At 38.0% G+C, this 22,610-nt stretch overlaps 1 protein-coding gene across 1 annotated transcript in view; it reads left to right on the forward strand.

Annotated features, from left to right (window-relative positions):
- Positions 1-22,610, forward strand: part of clstn3 (calsyntenin 3) — a 101,534-nt gene that overhangs the window by 26,569 nt on the left and 52,355 nt on the right. Inside the window, exons 4-5 of the mRNA XM_055163796.1 lie at positions 6,889-7,099; positions 13,102-13,310. Of these exons, the coding sequence (XP_055019771.1) occupies positions 6,889-7,099; positions 13,102-13,310 (420 nt within the window). The remainder of the gene's footprint in view (positions 1-6,888; positions 7,100-13,101; positions 13,311-22,610) is intronic.

Raw genomic sequence — 22,610 nt, forward strand, 5'->3', positions numbered from 1 at the left:
GAAATGCAATAAATAACTGGAAAAATTAGGGTGTTCTAAAACTTTTTAAAGGTAGTGTAACTTTTTTGCTCTTCATTTAAATTGTTCCATAAATCAACCCCACATTGTGTGATACACTTTTTTCAGCGTTGTTTGGAAGAATATTTTTTAAAGTTCATCTGGTTCCTTAAATTATAGCTTGCATCTCTTTCGCAAAACATATTTTCATTATTTTCTGGTAGTTGTTTGTGTCTCGCTTTATAAAGTAATTGTAATGTTTTGAAGTTTACTAAATTATTACTTAAAGATGCATTATGTAACTTTTCCGGTGGAGGGTTGTCGCAACTGATAATGTAATAACGGACAATAACCTATACATTTGGCCAACTTTAAATGTAATAAGCCCATGATTTAATGACAGGCCAATAATGTAATAACTTGTGTATCTGCCAGTGTTGGGGACTTGCAAGTCGTGACTTGGACTCGAGTCAGACTTGAGTCACTATTTTTTGGACTTGAGTCTAGACTTGATTAAATAAATCAAGACTTGGGACTCGACTTGTACTTGAACCCTGTGACTTGAGAAGACTCGATGCTTAGACTAGTTGACAAATAAAGTGTTATTAAGCGCTCTTACATCTTAACTCTTTCTCTTCTGACCGTAATTCACACTCTTGTCAAAACATTTTAAACGGAAAAATTTGCATTTCTACAACTTAAAATTTAAATACTCATATACCATGACTTTTTAAATACAATTTAGTTTAAAATTCATTTAAATTGCAAAAATCTAAGCAATATTTGGTATTTTGGTTTAAAGACTTGAAATGATTTGAAGCTCAAAGCAGACGACTTGGACTTGACTTGGACTCATGGGCCAGTGACTCGAGACTCGACTTGGACTTTCCTGTATTTGACTTGAGACTTGACTCAGACTTGAGGTCAAAGACTTGAAACTTGCAAAACAATGACTTTGTCCCACTTCTAGTATCTACAGATATGATGGTTTTGTAAAGTCTCATACAATGACACTGAAGTCGTCTTTCTTGCATTTATTTTAATTATTTCTATAGCACACCTTAAAGACAAGTGCTCTTACTGTGAGTGGGCTCTCCTTTAGACTTAGACAAACTTTATTGATCCACAAGGGAAATTATTTGGACACAGTAGCTCACACATCACAATAAAATATAAAATGGTAATAATAAATTCTAAATAAGTAGCAAAAAAGGGCAAGAGACAGGAGTCAAATAAGACATAATATATAAATGTAAATGTACAAGTCAAAATAAAATAAAAAGATCAGTAATAGAATATAAAATCTCAGCTTTGACAGTGCAACAATGATATGACGATTGACAGGACATATCCACTTTCCACAGACCTGTAACTTGACCTAACGACTTCCCCTGCTTGTCTCCATAGAAACAGATAAATTAAATGCTGTACGGTGGAATATTCCAGGTGAAGCTATTACATCTTATGTGTTTAATTCAGGAAGTGCTTCACTGTGTTTTTAAACTCCATATGCACAGTGGCGGAGTTTGCAATTTGGGGGCCCTAAGCGAACTGGAGTATGGGACCCTCACTATAATGCACATTTTGTTTGTTTTTTGTTTTGTTTTGTTTTGATTTAATATATTCATTGTCTGTTTTTCCTCATTGTTCTTGAGACACACAGATAACCAGAATTGAAAGTAGTTTTATTTTTTTGCAAGAACAATTATATTTTTGTTTACATCCATTACATATGATTTTTTTTTTTTTTTTAATGATTATTGTTTAAAAGTAAAATACTCTAATTTGATGTCATATTGAGAGAAAATGAAATTGCTCCGAGGCCTCAGACATTCGTGGCACTGAGGGCAATTGGCTGGGGCCCCTCCAGGTTTGGGGGCCCTAAGCAGCTGCCTATTTTTGCCTAATGGTAGCACCGCCTCTGCATACACACTAGAATAATCCTCGCATCAAGAATCTCGGACTTCCGATCATTGCGCATTGCATACTGGGAAGGATTTTCAGAAAAATTGAGCATCAAACCTCCATGTTTGTTTTCCCAGTGAGATGCGTCTGTTGACAAAGTCGATCTTTTCAAAGTCTTTTGAACCATTTGTTTCTGGTTCTGATATTGTCATATTTTAGTTTTGAGATTCGGACATCATTAATTGTGTGGTTGTTGGATCCTAACAGCGGAAAACGGCTCGAGAAATGTGTTTTTGAACTCCATAAATGCAAAAGGGAATCAGATGTGTGTGACTGCAAACCCCTGTTCAAACTGTTTCCTTTCCCATCGGAATTGAAAAATAGTGAAAGGCGAAGGCGATGGGCTGGATTGACCCACAGGAAGGACGAAAAAGGAAACCTTTGACTGCCTAAACTAAATCATCCCGAGTTTGCAACGAACATTTTGTATGTGCAGCGCCATCAAAGCGGGATCCCATTTGTTAAGTGAGAGATACAGAAGACAAACAGGCTGAGCTCGCACTTTCTTGTTCTTGTGGTTTTACAGCAACATTAAGTCTTGGTCTGTTTTCAGTGGAAGGTGTTTCTTGGCGAACAGCTGGTGCCTTTTGCTTTGGCGTTGACTTTTTAAATTCGTAACCAAGGCTGAGTGAGGGATCGGGGTTTTGCTTTGATGATCGGCTTTGTCAATAGACGCATCTCACTGTAAAATCAAACATGGTGGTTTGATGCTCACTTTTTCGTAAAATCCTTCCCTCTATGCATTGCGCAGTAACTGGAAGTCCGAAATTCTTGATGCGTGTATTTGGATGATTTTAGTTCTAGGATTGTTCTCTGCGAAACTAAAATTAAAAGGAGCTGTTAAAAGGAAAACTACAGCTTCGTGACATCACAAGGAGTATTTTGAGCTTCGTGGATGTAGACAGACTAATAATAAAGGATTAATGAAAAACGTGTGAATGAAACAAAGCACTACTCTGGGTGTGTTTTTGATGAGGTAACAGATCGAGTGTGAGACAGATAATTGAATTTGTTATTTAACATCTACCAAAATAAACCAGTCCATTAAAAGCAGGTCTACAATTGTGAGCAGTGACACAAACCAAACTCGAGTGTCTCTTGTGATGTCAGTGTGCGCTGTGATTCCCAATAGGACGTCTAAATATTAAAAGCAGTGTATTCGTTCGCACTATTTATAGACTCTGTTCATAGTGTAATTCTAGCTGGTTTTGCCGGAGCAGCAGCTTCACTCCTCTGCAGCTCTTTCTCCCACATCTCCACATCTCCTCAATCACTCTATTCTGGGTTAAACAAGTGAAACTAACATAAAAATATCTGTTCTGTTTGTTTAGTATGGAGTAGTAGTGTTTTTAACTGTGTGTTTTTAGAGGAAGTTGCTGCAAAATGTGAGATATCTTCACCAACGCTTCATGTTAAAGTATCAGTAACGTCACATGATACTGACTGACTGACCGGTTTCCTGGCTCTCAAACTGCTGAACCTGCAATTCTAATAACCTTTATAGTAATTCTATTTTTGTCAGTTTTCATCAATTTCAGTTCACTTCTTGTTGCAGTGGGCAGTGACTGTGAAAATTCAATGCTGTTATTTGATTTGTGGATTAAAATCTATTCAAATCTTTAACGTGATGTAATAAAATGTCTGAAATCTGCTTTATTATGATGCGGTTGTTAAAAGTCTATTGTTAAAGATGCACCGCATAACTTTTCTGGAGTGAATGGAACAGTCTGACATTGAACTTATCAGGTGAAACCACAAGGATGATTTTACAAGTCAGATCTGTGGCGAGTAGGGCTGAGTATCATTAAGAAGTTGCCTATACGATACATACAGCGGTACACGGGCCTCGATACGATACGTTTTTCGATACAGTTTAGTGAAAAAACGTCAAAATCATGGGTGCAACACTTAAAATTGACTAAGTTCACCAAGTTTGTGCAAAGTTAATATGAAAAACACCCATTTTACTCATCAAAACAGTGAAAATGTCAACACAACTGTAGCTCTTATACAAAACAATTTAGTAAGATACCTAAAATTACTCAGCAGCCCACTATATCGATACTGTATCATCAAATAAAGGATATCGATATTTCAGTATTTTTGCACACTCCTAGTGGCAAGGTGACTTCACTCATAGTAAATAAATGTTTTTCAAGGTATTTTTGAGCAGTAAAAACAGCCATAATTAGCTCTAATACCAAGATAAATTTGATTAATGCCATATTGTTGAAAATTTTAAGCAAAGCAACAGAGCCAGGGTGTACTTTCCACCTGAAAAGTTACGCGGTGCACCTTTAATACGCAGATTTTGTTGCACGAATATTGAATTTCGGCACTTCTTGTTGCATTGGCCAAAATTGTTCGCTGAATTTAATTTATCTACAAAGATGTTTCTATATTTGATTGTGTTTATTCTAGGGCTATTATTTGTGGATTAAAATCTATTCAAATCTTTAAGGTAATGTAATAAATTGTTAAATTCTCAGGTAACGACAACCAAAATGAAAACTAGGAGATTTACTGTTTTAGAATAACCAAACCAAACCCACAAAAACTGGCTCTTATTATTTATCGGGGATTGACTGGTTCCACAAAACTGACACAAATCCCTCCCTTCAAATGACATGAATTATCTCTTTGGGTTTGATTCATTGGCACCACTTTCTGAAGCTATTGTGACAGAATTATTCACTTTTGTTTATTTATACTCACAGAAAAGACTTTGAACTTTGTGCCAGTTTTTGTTTCATGTGGATAGGCCCAGTAATTACAGAGAGATTAACCGTAAACCGGGTCAACAAATCTGCAAATGTGACGGGTAAACAGAAAATTCCACCGGGGGCGTGCGGTCATGGCAATCAAGGCAAGCAGTGGTTGAACAAAAAAAAAAAATCTAAAATTATCGCGTGTCAAAGGTATAATTAAATAGTTTTGAATTATATCCAAATAATTCATTAAGCATAATAATAATTACATAAATAACAATAGTACTGGAGGCTCAGCTGCATAAACAAGGTGTAGGAGGTGGAACAAATCACCCTGTTACAATCCAATATATACAAATATTAATCAACTATATGGTTTAGCTCTCTGTAATTTGACTCCAAAATGGCCCTGTATACATGCAATTAATATGAGTAAAAATAAATATACTAATTTGTACTGTTGTTGGCATAATAAGTGGCACTGTTGAATTATTATCAACTAAATATTGAAAAAATTCAGCGCACGCTACTGAATTCCACCATAGAAATGTGACATGTCCTAGGAAAGATGCTGGTGCCAGGTTATAGCGTAGATGCTCAATTACACATGTAGTCCATGAGCAGGTTGGTGGAAATACTAAAATACAGATTCAGTGTATATTAGGGGTGTACCGGTAAACAAAAATCACAGTTCAGTATGTACCTCTGTTTAAAGATCACGGTTTGGTTCATTTTTGGTACAGTATATTTGTGTGTTTATTAAACCAACAATTTCTTTTAACATTATACAAATGGGAAAATAAAATAAATGCAAAGTGCTCTCAGAACAGAAAATTACCCTTGCAGAAAAAATTTAAAAATGGGTAAGGTAATGAGGTAAGGTACAAATCCGAGGATATATTTTGCCCAAAGTATGTCATACTTTGCCCTGACGAAGACCATCTTGCTGGTCGAAACGCGTTGGCGTCCCTTCATGTAATAAAGGACTTTTAATATATTCAGTCGGAGTGCCTAGGGTTTGTACCTTACCCATTTTAAAAATTTTTCTGCAAGGGTAATTTTCTGTTCTAAGACCACTGCCTTAACCCTTGTAGAGAACATGTCCTGATACTTTTTACTCTTTTAAGACCCAGTGAAGTGCTCTACCTCTCTTGTTTTATCTAAATGCATAGTGCTGTTTGGTAATACTAATAAGTTAAATACAATATTCTCAAATAAGCAACAAGTGTATGAAATATTATAAAAAATAAATTCCTTGTAAACAGTATACAAAACTTTTCAAAAAGTAAAGCGCAGCACTAACAGCTCCAGGATGAAGTTTTACTCAATCTTCATATTTTTGGTCAGAAAAAACAACTTGTCCACATTGTCTTCAGTAAGTACAGATTTGCTGGAGGTTCTGTGCCAGCGAAAGAGAGGACAGCAGCGTGACGACCGTAGTTTTGGAAAGATTCACGTTGTTCAGAGGGACGTAGTGAAGGCGGGGGGCAATTTTTGTCAAGGTGGCCACCCTAACTATAAAGCGCTGCGGGAAACACTGCCACCCCAATCACAGATGAGTTCACCCGTGAATATTAAAGAGCCAATTCTTCCGTGTAGTTGCACATGTTGTGGCAGAATGTAAACACACATGAATTGCGTGAACTCACTCGTGCAGAGCCCTTCACCGAACCAAACATCCCGTACTGAAGCAGTTCAGCGCGAATACATGCGCCGTTACACCCCTAGTGTTTATAGATAAATTGACCAAACACAAATTAAAACAGATATTACTTAGGGTTACAGTGCTGAAATACGATTCTAAAAACAACATCAGCCACACAACTACGTGCACTCTTAGCCTCTTCCACGCTGTATCAACACCCAAGATTTGCAAATAAACACATTCTACACCTTACTCATTCAGATCACACTCATCCACAATGTGTACAAATGTGTTTAGAGATCAGCAACTTCTTTGTCAGACGTGCAAACATTTGAAAACCTGCAGGTTAGAGTCTCTGTTGGCAGATTATTCCAATGACTCACAGCAACAGAGAAAAAAGATATTGTTGCAGAAATATTACCTCTTCACCAGTTTCAGAATAATCAATATTTGAGCTGTTTCCATAGCGATGAAAGACAACAAACAATCTTCTGAACAGGTGAACGTTCTCCACGTATAACAGGAAGCTGAAACCAACCCCGTTCTCATGTGGATCTGCTGTCTTTTCTTTAGGCGAGATTTGCGGCTTTAAGGTGCACAATGGTCCGTCGGGGTCCGGGTCGGTCCAGTTTGAGGCAGTGGTTTTGGACCGGTCCACAGGAGAAGGTCTGGTCCGGTCCAAAGAGCCTCTGGACTGTGAGAGCCAGCGCGAGCACAGCTTCACCATCCAGGCCTACGACTGCGGAGAGGGACCCGACGGAGTCAACAGCAAGAAGTCTCACAAGTCAGTACTCTTCAGGATTTTACTTTTATTATAGTAGACGGGCTATTTACTTTTCCAAAATACTGCATTTATGGTACCAGCTCCTGAACTGTACTTTTTTCAGTACCCAATCTAGTATTAAACATGATCTAGAATGACAAAAAACCACAGGCATGTCTGAAATCAGCTTTCATTATGATGTGGTAGTTAAAAGTTTGTTGTTCAAGGTGCACTGTGTAACTTTTCTGGAGTGAATGGAACAGTCTGACTTCAAACTTATCAGGTGAAACCACAAGGATGATTTTACAAATCAGATCTGTGGCGAGTAGGGCTAAGTATCATTAAGAAGTTCCTGATATGATACGTACCTCGATACATAGGCCTCGATACAATACGTTTTTCAATACAGTACAATTTCGATTCAGTACGATTCAATACGATATATTTCAAATCAATTCAATACATTTCAGTGAAAAAAAGGCTAAATCATAGGTGTGATACTAAAATTCTATCAAGTTCACTAAGTTTGCACAAAGTTGATATGAAAAACACCCATTTTATAACCAGATTCATCAGCTGGTTTCACTTTGTGGAAACTGTCTGACCTCGCAGCATTAGGATTAATTTGCTCGACAGTAGGTGGGTACTTTTTTTTTATTTAACCAGTCGCTGCTATTTGGTCGTGACGTATGTAATGCACCAGAACACTCAGTGGTGTCCAAGTAAATGCCAGCACAACAGCAAACAAAGCAGAGAGTGAACATGTCTGTCAATGATCATTGTCGTTTCTGCGAGGTGAACTTGTGAATTAAAGGTGTAATAAAAAATGCAAAGTTTGTATTTGTCAAAGGGAGTCCAAAGGAAGATATCGTATGCAGTCTGTTGTCACAACTTGAGCTGGTTCAGCTCTTCACTGACTGGCCGGTGCATGGTCTACAACGTCCGGGGTTCATGCAAATCGTCTAGTGCAGGGGTGTCCAAACTTTTTTCATCAAGGGCCACATTTCTAAACACAGATGAAGCAGAGGACTGGTCACCGGCCGTAGACTGGTGCTCAGTACAGTGATTAATTGAAATATGTGCATGTTTAACACTTTACAATGAGCCATCAGTCTTTATTCATGCTAAAATTCTCAAAACCACAAACTAAATCTTCAATATTAGCTTTTTCAAAGTAGATTTTCAAAAAACTTGCAGTAAAAAGTAAAGTTTTAATTGATATAAGGTAATTTGGGCCAAGTCACCTGGAAGTCTGAGGGCCAAGAAAAATTTGTCCAAGGGCCGCATGTGGCCCACGGGCCGTAGTTTGGACATGCCTGGTCTAGTGTGTTCTGATTCCTGACCTAGGCTCTGGAGAGAAATGAAATTGAGTGAAGGCACTAGGTGGCGCTAGCCTGGCTACCCATTTTACTCATCAAAACAGTGAAAATGTAAACACAATTGTTGCTCTTACACAAAATAATTTAGTAAAATACCTAAAATTACTCTTGGCAATATATCGATACAGCAGCGCATGATATTGATACTGTATCATCAAATTAAACCATATGATATATCAATATTTCAATATTTTTGCACACTTGTAGTATAAAAATGTATAAAAGTATATGTTTTCATGGTATTTTTGCACAGTAAAATAAATAAAGTATAATAATTAACAAAAATCTAGTTAATGCCATAGTGTGGAACAGTTTAAGCAAAGCAACAGAGCCTTGATGTACCTTCCACCTGAAAAGTTACTCTGATTTTGTTGGATGAATCCTGAAAGACTGTAGACGTCATTTTCCTTTTCATTATTTCTCATCAAAATACAAAATATTTGAAACAGGAAACTTGAGAAAGATGGAAAAACTGTCCTGAATTCATTCCAGTATTATCTTTGCTTCACAGACTTTTAAATGTCTCTTAAAATTCAATAAACTCGTATTATATTTTAATGGCGAGTGCTAAAAATAATGTCTGGAAGAACATTCCACCTAAAACTAAACGAAACAAACTTCATCTCCAGATTCATCGCAGAAATAATTACTGAGGAACATTGTTTTCTCCTTGTCGTCCGATCAGATACGCAGAGGAAGGAGTCTGCCATTTCCTTTCATTTGGGCAATTAAAAAGAATGACTCACTGAGAGTTAAATGTTAAACAGCAAATTGAAATGAAAATGAATCAGTAATTTCTGAATCACGATGTCAGATTTTATAATTAGAGTGAAAAATAAGCCGTATTCAATTATAATTATTGATTATTTGGCTTATTTTTGTTCTGTTCATCTATTTTGCGGCACCGTGTGGAATTTAAATTATAGATATTTAACATTTTGACAAGTTTTTAGAGCGTAAATATGTAAAAAATGCAGTTTTATTCAGCCTGTGTGGGTCAATAGGGGAGTTTTGTATCTAAATGAAGCTGAGGTTTTGTGAAAGCTCCCTGAAGCATAATTATCCATGACTACGCCACTGGAAAGGTGTAAATGAGACTCTCTCTCTTTCACTCACTCTCTCCCATCACTCTTTCTCTCACTCTTTCTTCTTCAAGTGCCCTCCACACCACCTTCTCTCTCTTTCTTCTCCAATCACCTCCCCACTCCATCTTCTCTCTCTTCTGAAACATTATAAAAACATTTCTCTTTACCCTTGTTTTGTAAAATGACCCCCCTTCTCTTCTCTTTTCTATTTTTCTCTCCCTTCTATCAGTCTCCCTTCCTCTCTCTCTCTCCTTCTTATCTCTCTCTAATATCATTCTCTTTCTCACTCTTTCTCTCTCCACTCACTCTCTCTCTTTCTTCTCTCTCTTCTGAAACAAAATAAAAACATTTCTCTTTACCCTTGTTTTGTAAAATGACCTCCCTCTCTTCTCTTTTCTATTTTTCTCTCTCCTGACTATCTCTCTCTCTCTCTAATATCACTCTCACTCTCTTTCTCTCTCATTCTTTCTCTCTCCACTGACTCTCTCTCTTTCTTCTGTCTCTTTTGTAATAAAACATTTCTCTTTACCCTTGTTTGTAAAATGACCTCCCTCTCTTCTCTCTCTATTTTTCTCTCTCCTGACTTTATCTCCCTTCTATCAATCTCCCTTCCTCTCTCTCTCTCCCTTCATATCTCTCTCTCTAATATCACTCTCACTCTCTTTCTCTCTCTTTCTTCTCTCTCTTCTGTAACATAATAAAAACATTTCTCTTTACCCTTGTTTGTAAAATGACCTCCTCTCTTCTCTCTCTATTTTTCTCTCTCCTGACTATCTCTCTCTCTCTAATATCACTCTCACTCTCTTTCTCTCTCATTCTTTCTCTCTCCACTCACTCTCTCTTTCTTCTCTCTCTTCTGAAACATAATAAAAACATTTCTCTTTACCCTTGTTTGTGACAAAAAATGACCTCCCTCTTTTCTCTTTTCTATCAATCTCCCTTCCTCTCTCTCTCCTTCATATCTCTCTCACTAATATCACTCTCACTCTCTCTCTTTTCTCCTCTCTCTTCTGAAACAAAATAAAAACATTTCTCTTTACCCTTGTTTTGTAAAATGACCTCCCTCTCTCTCTATTTTTCTCTCTTCTGATTATCTCTCTCTCTAATATCACTCTCACTCTCTTTCTCTGTCTTTCTTCTCTCTCTCTTCTGTAACAAAATAAAAACATTTCTCTTTACCCTTGTTTGTAAAATGACCTCCCTCTCTTCTCTCTCTATTTTTCTCTCTCCTGACTTTATCTCCCTTCTTTCAATCTCCCTTTCTCTCTCTCTCCTTCATATCTCTCTCTCTAATATCACTCTCACTCTCTTTCTCTCTCCACTCGCTCTCTCTCTTCTGTAACATAATAAAAACATTTCTCTTTACCCTTGTTTGTAAAATGACCTCCCTCTCTTCTCTCTCTATTTTCTCTCTCCTGACTATCTCTCTCTCTCTAATATCACTCTCTTTCTCTCTCATTCTTTCTCTCTCCACTCACTCTCTCTCTCTCTCTCTCTCCTGAAACATAATAAAAACATTCCTCTTTTACCCTTGTTTGTGACAAAAAATGACCTCCCTCCCTCCCTTCTCTTTTCTATTTTTCTCTCTCCTGACTTTATCTCCCTTCTATCAGTCTCCCTTCCTCTCTCTCTCTCCTTCTTATCTCTCTCTAATATCACTCTCACTCTCTTTCTTCTCTCTCTTCTGAAACGTAATAAAAACATTTCTCTCTACCCTTGTTTGTAAAATGATGTCCCTCTTTTCTCTCTCTCCTGTAACGTAATAACATTTCTCTATACCCTTATTTGTAATATATGTGACCTCCCCTTCTCTTTCTCTCCCTCTTTCTCTCTCTCCTAAAATATGATAAAAAAGTCTATATATAATAAAAACATCTCTAATTCTCTAATGACCCCCTCTCTCTAATAAAAATGACTCTTTCTCTCTGTCTCTTTCTCTCTCTCTCCTTCTCTTGCCCTTCTCTCTTTCTCTCCTATAATAATATACTAATACTATACTGTAATATACTAAAACATTTCTCACCATCCTTTATTTACCCCTCTCTTTCTCTCCCTCTCTCTTCTCCTCTCTCTCTCTCTCCTGTATATAATAAAAACATTTCTCTAATGACCCCTCTCTCGCTCTCTCTCTCTTTCTCTCCCTTCTCCTCTCTTTCTCTCTCCTGTAATATAATAAAAATGACTCTTTCTCTCTCTCTCCTTCTTCTCTTGCCCCTCTTTCTCTCTCTCCTGTAATATACTGAGACATTTCTCGCCATCCTTTAGTTACCCCTCTTTCTCTCCCTCTCTCCATCTCTCTCCTGTAATATAATAAAAATATTTCTCTAATGCCCTCACCTCTTACTCTCTCTATCTCTCTCTCTCCTGTATATAATAAAAACATTTCTCTAATGACCCCCTCTCTTGCTCTCTCTTTCTCTCTTTTTCTCTCTCTCCTGTAATATAATTAAATTGACTCTTTCTCTGTCTTCTCCTCTCTGTCTCTTTCTCTCTCTCTCCTTCTTCTCTTGCCCCTCTTTCTCTCTCTCCTGTAATATACTAAGACATTTCTCGCCATCCTTTATTTACCCCTCTCTCCATCTCTCTCCTGAAATATAATAAAAACATTTCTCTGCACCCTTGCTTGTTTGTCTCTCTCTCTCTCCGCCTCTCTTCTCTCTCTCTCTCTCCTGTAAGGTAATGACATTTATCTATACCCTTATTTGTAATACATATGACCCCTCATCTCTCTCCCTCCCCCAGTTTCTCTCTCTCCATCTCTCTCCTGAAATATAATAAAAACATGTCTATCCTTGTTTATAATATGACAACCCCACTCTCTCTCTTTTTTTCTCTCTCTCCTGTAATATACTAAGACATTTCTCGCCATCCTTTATTTATCTCTCTCTCTCCCCCCTCTTTCTCTCCTCCCTCTCTCCATCTCTCTCCTGTAATATAACAGTGCAACATACAACAACAATAACGTGAGGGGAGCATTACCCCCCTTTCTCTCTCTCTTCTCCTGTCTTTCTCTCTCCATCTCTCTCTTTCTCTCTTGTAATATAACAAAAACATTTCTCGAATGCCCCCCTCTCTCTTTCTTCTCCTCTTTCTCCATCTCTCGCTCTCTCTCTTCCTCTCTGTCTCTCTTTTGTAATATAATAAACATTTCTCTAATTCCCCCTTTCTCTCTCTCCCTCTCTCTTCTTCTCTCTCTCTCCAGTGCTCTTTCTCTCTCTCTTGTAATATACTAAAAATGTCTTGCTATCCTTTATTTACCTCTCCCTCACTCCCCCTCTTTCTCACCCGCTCTCTTCTGTCCATCTTCCCCCCTCTCTCTTTCTCTCTCTCTCTGTCTCACCCTCCCTCTCTCTTCTCCTCTCTCTCTCCATCTCTCTCTCTTGTAAATACTAAAACATTTCTTGCTATCCTTTATTTAACTCTCCCTCTCTCCCCCTCTTTCTCTCTCTTCTCCTCTTTCTCTCCATCTTCCCCCCTCTCCCTCTCTTTTGTGTTATAATAAAAACATTTCTCTGTATCCTTGTTTACCTCCCTCTCTCCCTCTCTCTCCGTCTCCCAGGGCGACGGTGCACGTGCGGGTGAATGACGTGAACGAGTTTTCCCCGGTGTTTGTGGAGCGCCGTTACGAGGCGTCCGTCCCAGAAGGCCGTCTGTTTGAGCGGATCGTGCGAGTCGAGGCCCTGGACGCCGACTGCTCCCCTCAGTACAGCCAGATCTGCTTCTATGACATCATCACTCCCAATGTGCCCTTCGCCATCGATAACGACGGTGAGAGCGCCATGGCGACCTGCCATGGAAACGCAAACGCACGACACACTGCAAAAACACACCGGCCACGTTTACATCATGTTTTTTAATTCCTCATTAATTGTGCTGAATTAAATAGTTCAGAATTAAAATATTTTCTTTCGAGTTTAAATGGAAATTATAATTCCGAATCGAGGTTTACATGGAAAACTATTTATTTAATTCCGCTCAACATCTGGGGGTCAGGAAGTGTTCTGAGTAGACAGGGACACGGAAGAAAACACACACTTCAGCTGCTATCGGCTTTGTTTATCATCTCGGTTTGTCGTTACTCCACGGACACAAACATAACACAAATGTTTACCGCAGTCGTTCCGATAATAATCAAGCCGGAGCTCGAGAATTCTGTCATCACGCTTTACGTCTGTCGGCTGATGAGGAAGTGTCAGAGAAGAGAGGAAGAGGACAAACTGAGACTGCTCTACCTCAGCCCACTCCCGCATCCTGCTCGCAAATCCAAAGAGACGTGGATGAAAGTCCGAAGCCAGGACTGGTGAAGACGGGCTGTCCGGATCGCGTCAGAAGCGCGTCAGAACCCAACGAGCATGCGCTGAACGATTGAGATTATTTTTAGGAAGACTAAACGTTCACATGATCGAGGAATAAATTAATTCGGCTCTAAAATCAGAATGAACCACCCACTTTCTTCGGGAATTCAACTTATTTCCGAATAATTATTTTCATTAGGTGTGTTAAATTAAGTGTTTACATGGTCTTTTAAAGGTGGAATACATTTTTATTCAAATTTAAATGCTTTTTATTCAGAATTAAAGCTCTCATGTAAACGTGACTGTTATATTGTTACTACAGAAGACTCTCAAAAATGTGTTGTGTAGTAGTTTTTTTAGCCGTATAATCTAAGCTTGAATCAGAAAATCGGATTGGATTAATTATACGTTTTGAAATGTGTTTGATTTGATGCACATAAGTAGCCTAAACTATATACTTAAAAATGACCTAAAATATAAACAAATTATTCAAAAGATGTTCTCGACTAACTTTCTGGAAATGGCAAGTCACCTGCATGATTCAATGGAAATAGAAAGCTAAAACCACTACTTTGAAACTTGAAGATTCACTGTAAAGATGCATTATGTTTTTCAGTGGAATGAGAAAACAAACAAACAAACAAACATTCTTTTATTTATCTATTAATTCATTCATTTATTTATTCATTAGAAAGGGCTAAAACTCCAGACTAGATAATAAATCTGCGTGGTTCCAGATTTCAGATTCCAGGCATTGTCATGGCCCTTCATTGCCGCTTGCAGGTGTAACTAGCTTCAGAAACAAATAACCATAAAAGTTTTGGAGGAAAAAAAAAAGACTCACCGAATTGTACATTAAAGCTTCATTTACTACAGGGCATAACTTTTACCTAAACTGTAAAACCGACATGATTTTCTCTGAGCTTTCATGACATTTTCCCGTTATTTTCCTCGCGCTCGTCTAACCGCAGCGCCCTGTTTTATATTCTGTGCAATAATCACAGACTAAACTCCTAAATAAATGAAAAACAAGCAGCGGCCTCTGGGGAGATGTTGATGTGGGAGCAGAAACAGAGCGTGCTGTTAATTCTTACAGCAGGCAGACTCCGAAATCTGTTAAAAATAACGTGCGTGCGGAGGCGGACTCTTGTATTACCTCTGCAAAAACACCAGAGCAGCTGCTGTGATTTATATAGGTCTTTCCGGAACCTTTGCCTCCTTCTGCTCTTCATTGACTGGTCCAGAGAACATTAATTATAAGCATTTGTACAAGAACTCTGGACATTGTGTGATTCAGCTGACGCACGCAGAACTAGGACTAAAACAGGACTAGAAAGGATTAAACTAAAGCTGCGTACGAAGACCCTTTACATTTGTGAAGCGGTAATTACGAGTGTGTTTTGTTCAAGTGCTTTTGTCTTGTGCTTAACTGTCTTCGTTCACTCCTGTCCGCTGGGGCGTGAGGTCAAAGGTTATTTTCATCTCTGTAACTCGGGCATCAATCGTATTTTCCAGTAGAAACACGAGGGACCGTTTATGTGTAATTTTCTACTCAACAAGTCTTATTTATTTATATAATTCCCATGGCACATGAAAGCTGCAAAGAGCTGAGCAGTTGCTGAGTGGTTCATGTTTATCCACTAACCCAAAGGCTCACAGGTTTGACTACCCCAAATCTAAGACTTTGTAAGACCTTTTCAAGACCAGTTAAATGAAAATTAAGACCAACATTGCACCCATTAAAAACACCAGATCCAATTCTAATAATGACCAACCAACTACTAGCTGGGCTGAAGCCACCTAATGCCTCCGCTCAATTTCATTTCTCTCCAGCGACTAGGTCAGGAATCAAAATATAATAGACCAGGAGTGTCAAACTCATTTTGGTCCGGGGGCCGTATCCAGCCTACTTTGATCCTAAAGGGGCCGAATCAGAAAACTCATGGCATATAAACCCCAAAAACTGCAATAAGTTTAAATATTTGTGCAGAGAAACGCAAATCTATTACAGAAATCTTTCTTAATTGATGAACTCTTTCTTTTACAAAATATTATAATATTATGAAAATAAATGCTATTTCAACACAATGTTTTAACATTAACTTGTGTGCAAATAGGAATAAGTCAATTTTTCTTGGAAAATTCTGCACTCGGCTCCACTTTTCTCATGTTGGACATTTTTCTGATGAGGGTGTCACGGTCAACAGTCAAAACGATCGTCCTTTAAGAGCGTTTGGAAAGAGACAAGTCTTCATTTGTGCTGCTCTGGTGGGAGGGGCCACGTACAGAGACGCTGGAGACACTGCTATGCTCAGCGGAACAGAAAATTACCAATATTTTAATAGAAAATATGATTAAAATATTTTAGTAGAAAATCAGCCGAGGGCCAGATTAAAGGTCTTGGAGGGCCGGATCCGGCCCCCGGGCCTTATGTTTGACACCTGTGTAATAGACGGTTCAGAAAAACCCTGGAAGTGCAAGTTCGGGCACCAGCCAATCAGCGATGCGCCATATATTCTGTGCTGTCAACAATTCCCGAGATGGACGATTTAAAGCTGGAACAAAGAGAATGTTTGGTGAATTTTGTCACGGGGAAAGGTGTTATTTCCCTTCTTCCTAAGGGATTTGGGAAAAGCTTAATATACCAGTTAGCCCCGTTAGCTTCGCATTACATACGTCACGACCAAATAGCAGTGATTGGTTAAATGATAAAAAGTACCCGCCTACCGTTGAGTGAATGAAATCTAAGGCCAGATGGTTTGAACGAAGTGAAACAAAGTAAAACCGGCTGATGAATCAGGCTCATCAACTACCCTTACTACATCTAGAATCTAAGAGCCACTGTGGATTAAACCTACACTTCCCCATGATCCATCCAACGTCTTCCTCCACTCTACTGATGGCTTACTCATCGCTGCCAGCGCCAGAAACCAAAGTATTGTTTGTGCATACTCCAAATTAGACGTTCATTCACGTTTTGTGATTTCACGTTGTTGCTTTTTCCCCCTCCCTCCATTTAACATTACACAGCGGCCGGATTGAGTAAACAAAGAAATAGGCGAATGAAATTTAAGACCTTTGTGAAAAAATAAGACTTGGACAACATAATTTAAGACTTTTTAAAGCCTTAATTTAGGAACATGAAATTTAAGACCTTTTTTAGTGACCCTGTAATAAACTATGTCGACTTATTGTTAAATTAAAGCTAGAACAATATTTTGGGGGGTTCAGTGCTTATCGTCCTTCTCAAATATCCTCGGGGAACATGGGAACTTTGGGAAAGCGCATGTAGCATTTGACTTCACTGTAACTGCAGCGAGAAAGGAGGAAAGACCGCCGTGTTTACTGTGTCTAAAAGTGTTGGCAGTGTGTGTCCCGGGAGTCACTTTGGAGACGGGACTAAAACGTTTGCTCTAGTATGTAGGCTATGTTTTCTTCTTCCTAGGAAACACATGACAGAAATGAATTGAGAAGCACTGCACTAGACGGTCATTTTTAAAGTTAGTAGTTTTTAAAGGTGCTGTTGTTGCTCTTAAAAACATTACAGAACAAATAGAACTAGTTTATTGGCCAGTTTTTTAAATTCAGAGTTAACTATTCTGAATTAAATAGTTCGGACTGAAAATATTCTCCTTTGAGTTTACATGGAAATAATAATTCAGAATTGAGTTTTACATTGAAAACATATTTTAAATCGCCTTTATTTAATTCTGCTCAGTGTCTGGGGGTCGGGAAGGTTTCTGATTGGACAGAGACGTGAACATATTTACTTCGACCGGAAGAAAACACACACTTCAGCTGCTACCGGCTTTTTTGTCATCTCAGTTTGTCGTTACGCCACGGACACAAACACGATCCAAACTTTTTCCGCATTCCTTCTGATAATAATTAAGCAGCAGCTGGAGAATTCTCTCATCACGCTTTACGTCTGTCGGCTGAGGAGGAGAAGGGAAGAGCGTCGGAGAAGACAAACTGAGTCAGCAGCTGCTCTACCTCAGCCCACTCCCGCATCCCGCTCGCAAATCTAAAGAGACGTGGATGAAAGTCCGAAGTGAGGACTTGGTGGTGCTGGATCGCGACCCAACGAGCATGAGCTGAACAACCGAAATTATGTTTAAGAAGAATAAACGCTTGCATGATCGAGGAATAAATTAATTTGGCTTTAAAATCGCAATGAACCACCCACTTACTTGGGAATTAAGTTTAATTCGGAATAATTATTTTCATTAAGAATTAAGCATTTACGAGGTCTTTTTAAAGCGGAATTAGTTTTTTATTCTCATGAAAACGTGGAAATTGTAGAGTTTGCAGTGGTCCAAAGGGGGTCAGCCTTATCATCAGAAGACCCTTTAGTCAGAAAATCCATGAAACTGTATTTCAAGTTTTAAATATTTTAAAAAGTTAATATTAAAAGTAATAAATATATTAAACCCTTAAAATACAGTAAAAATGTTTGAGGAAATGAGGAATGATTTGGGTGGAAATGGCGTCTTAAGTGTAACAGGATTAATAATTGTCTGATTTTCAGGCAACAACTTGCAAAATGTTCAGTAATTCGAGCTCTACAACCTTCATTTCAATTTCATTTTAAATCTTTTTCTTTTAATAAAGCATTGGTGAGTTTGTAAACCAACAAATTAAGTAATGCCGGCCTTAGCTAATGCTGTCATGCATGATTATGCATTTTCCTGTCAATATCTCTAAAAATGTTGATGTTGCAGCCATTTTTAATTGGTATACATCCAAAAGTTTACTAACTCATCTCTGATATCCAAGGATTATTCCCTGTTGCTTTTATCAAATATACATTCAATTGTTCAAGAGAAATGGGCTGACAAACCAATAGAAGAGGTAATGATTTTCTGACTAGGGGGTCTTCTGATGAAAAGGGTGTAACCGGTCCAAAGTTATTCCTCACTTACTTTATGCATTCCGAGTCTCAGAGAGCAGAGCAGAGTTTTGCCATGGCGGTAAAATTGTATGCCAGTGCGCACTTCGTGATGATCAGACAATAAACCGTTTTTACAGTAACTTTAAAAGCTGCGTACAATAAATCTGTACTGGGGCAAGACAACATTTCCTCAAATATATAAACGGGATATTTACTTCGATTTACTTTACACTGTCGATAGCACGTTTTGCAGAGTCTCTGAGTTGGCTGTGACTGTGCAGATTTCCACGGGACTTGTTTCCTGATGTTTTCCGGGTCGTTCTGGTCCAGGAGAGCCGCACTCAGCCCTCTGTTCCACCTTGTTCCGAGCCGGCTGCCTGTCATTGTCTATTTTCTCCTCTCCGCTCATGTCTTTTTTTTCTTTCTTTCACTCTTTCTCTCTCCACGTGTGACAACCTTTTCTATCCGAGCTGTTTGTCCGCTGCTGTTCTGAGCGCTGTCAGGACATCACTGTCACTGTTATATTTCTTCTATTGCTTTTATCGCTCTATGTATTTGTACGTATTTGGCTGTTTGTATTATTTTCCTGTGTCTTTCCAGGATAGTATTCAGTAGGGCCTGACCGATATGGATTTTTTTGCAGCTGATATGATACAGAGAAAATGAAAGTTGAAGATTTTGATGGTCGATATAAAAGCCGATATATTTAGTGATGTAAAAATTCACTGTAAATCTTCATTTGATTATAAAACTTAAATCTGGCTCTACTGAATTGTAAATTGGGTTTATTTAGGTTACATTTATTGTTATTCTGTCTTTTTACATCATATTTAAAGACAGTAGGTCGGCCTAATGGCATTTTTGGAAGACATTCTAGCCAGTAAAGAAAGCAAGTAAACTATGCGCGCGCTGCATTAATTAATTATGCGTAAATGCCGATCATTCACACTTCTATTCACAGTTAATTTACATATCAATGCAGGTGTAGTAACATGTTTATAGACACTAGGGTCACTTAGAAAATAGGCTGTTTGTGTGTGGGAGCTACAGCGACTAAGAGCTAAACAACGAGAAAGAACCAAAAGTATCTTCAAAACCCACACATTGGCAACACTCAGCGCTCACACAGGCTCCTCTTAGATCACAAGTCTTCACTAATAAGTTTGATAAAAAAAAAAACAAGCAGTAGTTTTGTTTTTGGACTAAACGGAGCTGAAATTCACTTTTATTTATCATCAGTATCGTGCATCAGACACAAGAGCGTTTAAAGCAGTGCCTCAGTGTTGCCCACATGAGTGACGTTCCTCTGGGGGTGCGTTCAGGGGCAGTACGGCGTCACAAACATAAACAAATTACTCTGTAGATAAATATTGATGCGGCCCCACATATTAGAACAAGGGTGTCAAACTCAAATTCACAGAGGGCCAAAATTAAAAACTGGGACTAAGTTGTGGGCCAACTCAAAATATTTACTGAAAAATTTCAACAACATCTGCATGTTTTCTCTTCTTTCGAGATATGTAATGTTAAACTTTTTCTTATTAAAATGCATGTTTAAAAATTGTTTTGCTTAAACACTTGAATCCAGAACAAGCAGAATATAAAATAATAACAACATTTTAAATAAATAATATCTCTATAACCTATCTGTAGGCCGTGGGAAACTCTAATACATGATATGGTCTATATGATAGGATTTGATATGATCTCGCGGGCCAAATTTGTCTGACATGTCTGTATTAGAACATTTATCTGTCTGTAAATTGAATTAAATGGACATAATGTAGAGAGTCTAAGCTTTATAACGAGGTGTAACATGCCCACGTGGTCTATCGGCCCCACATTGGCAAGATTTTGGCCGATAGCCGATATGTCTCCAAGTGCCCATAACGGATGATAATATCGGCCCTAGTATTCAGTATCAGTTTTTACCACCTGCCGCCATAACTTCCCAAATATCAGTATTAAAGCGGTATTTAGGAACATTTCAGCTTTCCAGGGTTAGTTTAATAACATCTCTTCCTGTTAAAGTCAAAGAAAAGCCACATAAAAACTGTTCGATGGAGCAGACTGGCCCGATATCAGTGTGTAAATGGCTGCCCTGCGTGATGTTAGTTGGTAAAAATCGATTTTCACTCAACACAATTTAGAGTTGACGCATTTTGGAAACCTATATACTTAGATTTAGATAAAGTTTATTGATCCACAAAGGAAATTATTTGGACACAGTAGCTCACACATCACAATATAATATAATAACAAAGAGCAAAAATATAAATGGTAATAATATAAACCCACTTAAAAACACTTTTATTCTCTGGCTTTTAACACTGACTGAAATGTGCTGTATAAATAATTGGATTAGACTTAATGTATTCTAAATAAAATTCTAAAAGTAGCAAAAACGCACAGATCTCAAATAAGACATAATTATATAAATGTAAATGTACAAGTCAAAATAAAATAGAAAAATAAGTAATAATAAAAAAATATAAAATCAGCTTTATAGAAGAGGTCATAGGAAGACAACAATGATATGGTGATTGACAGGACATAGGGTTATCTGTTACATAAGGGTGAGTTGTTGTACAGTTGTAGGGAGTATTATCTGTTATATAAGGGTAAGTTGTTGTACAGTTGTAGGGAGTATTATCTGTTACATAAGGGTGAGTTGTTGTACAGTTGTAGGGAGTATTATCTGTTATATAAGGGTAAGTTGTTGTACAGTTGTAGGGAGTATTATCCATTACATAAGGGCGAGTTGTTGTACAGTTGTAGGGAGTATTATCCGTTACATAATGGTGAGTTGTTGTACAGTTGTAGGGAGTATTATCTGTTACATAAGGGTGAGTTGTTGTACAGTTGTAGGGAGTATTATCTGTTACATAAGGGTAAGTTGTTGTACAGTTGTAGGGAGTATTATCCATTACATAATGGTGAGTTGTTGTACAGTTGTAGGGAGTATTATCTGTTACATAAGGGTGAGTTGTTGTACAGTTGTAGGGAGTATTATCTGTTACATAAGGGTGAGTTGTTGTACAGTTGTAGGGAGTATTATCTGTTACATAAGGGTGAGTAGTTGTACAGTTGTAGGGAGTATTATCTGTTACATAAGGGCGAGTTGTTGTACAGTTGTAGGGAGTATTATCCGTTACATAAGGGTGAGTTGTTGTACAGTTGTAGGGAGTATTATCCGTTACATAATGGTGAGTTGTTGTACAGTTGTAGGGAGTATTATCTGTTACATAAGGGTGAGTTATTGCACAGTTGTAGGGAGTATTATCTGTTACATAAGGGTGAGTTATTGCACAGTTGTAGGGAGCATTATCCATTACATAAGGGCAAGTTGTTGTACAGTTGTAGGGAGTATTATCCGTTACATAAGGATGAGTTGTTGCATAGTTGTAGGGAGTATTATCTGTGACATAAGGGTGAGTTGTTGTACAGTTGTAGGGAGCATTATCCGTGACATAAGGGTGAGTTGTTGAACAGTTGTAGGGAGTATTATCTGTTACATAAGGCCAAATTGGTCTCCAGTTGTAAGGAGTATTATTTGCTACATAAGGGTGAGTTGTACAATTGTAGGGAGTATTATCCGTTACATAAGAGTGAGTTGTTGTACAGTTGTAGGGAGTATTATCTGTTACATAAGGGTGAGTTGTACAATTGTAGGGAGTATTATCTGTTACATAAGGGTGAGTTGTTGTACAGTTGTAAGGAGTATTATTTGCTACATAAGGGTGAGTTGTACAATTGTAGGGAGTATTATCCGTTACATAAGAGTGAGTTGTTGTACAGTTGGAGGGAGTATTATCCGTTACATAAGAGTGAGTTGTTGTACAGTTGTAGGGAGTATTATCTAAAATTGTGTATTAAAATTAG

The sequence above is a fragment of the Boleophthalmus pectinirostris genome, unplaced genomic scaffold (assembly GCF_026225935.1).
Source record: "Boleophthalmus pectinirostris isolate CB_2022bp ecotype Guang Dong unplaced genomic scaffold, ASM2622593v1 HiC_scaffold_6, whole genome shotgun sequence".
Lineage (NCBI taxonomy): Eukaryota > Metazoa > Chordata > Actinopteri > Gobiiformes > Gobiidae > Boleophthalmus > Boleophthalmus pectinirostris.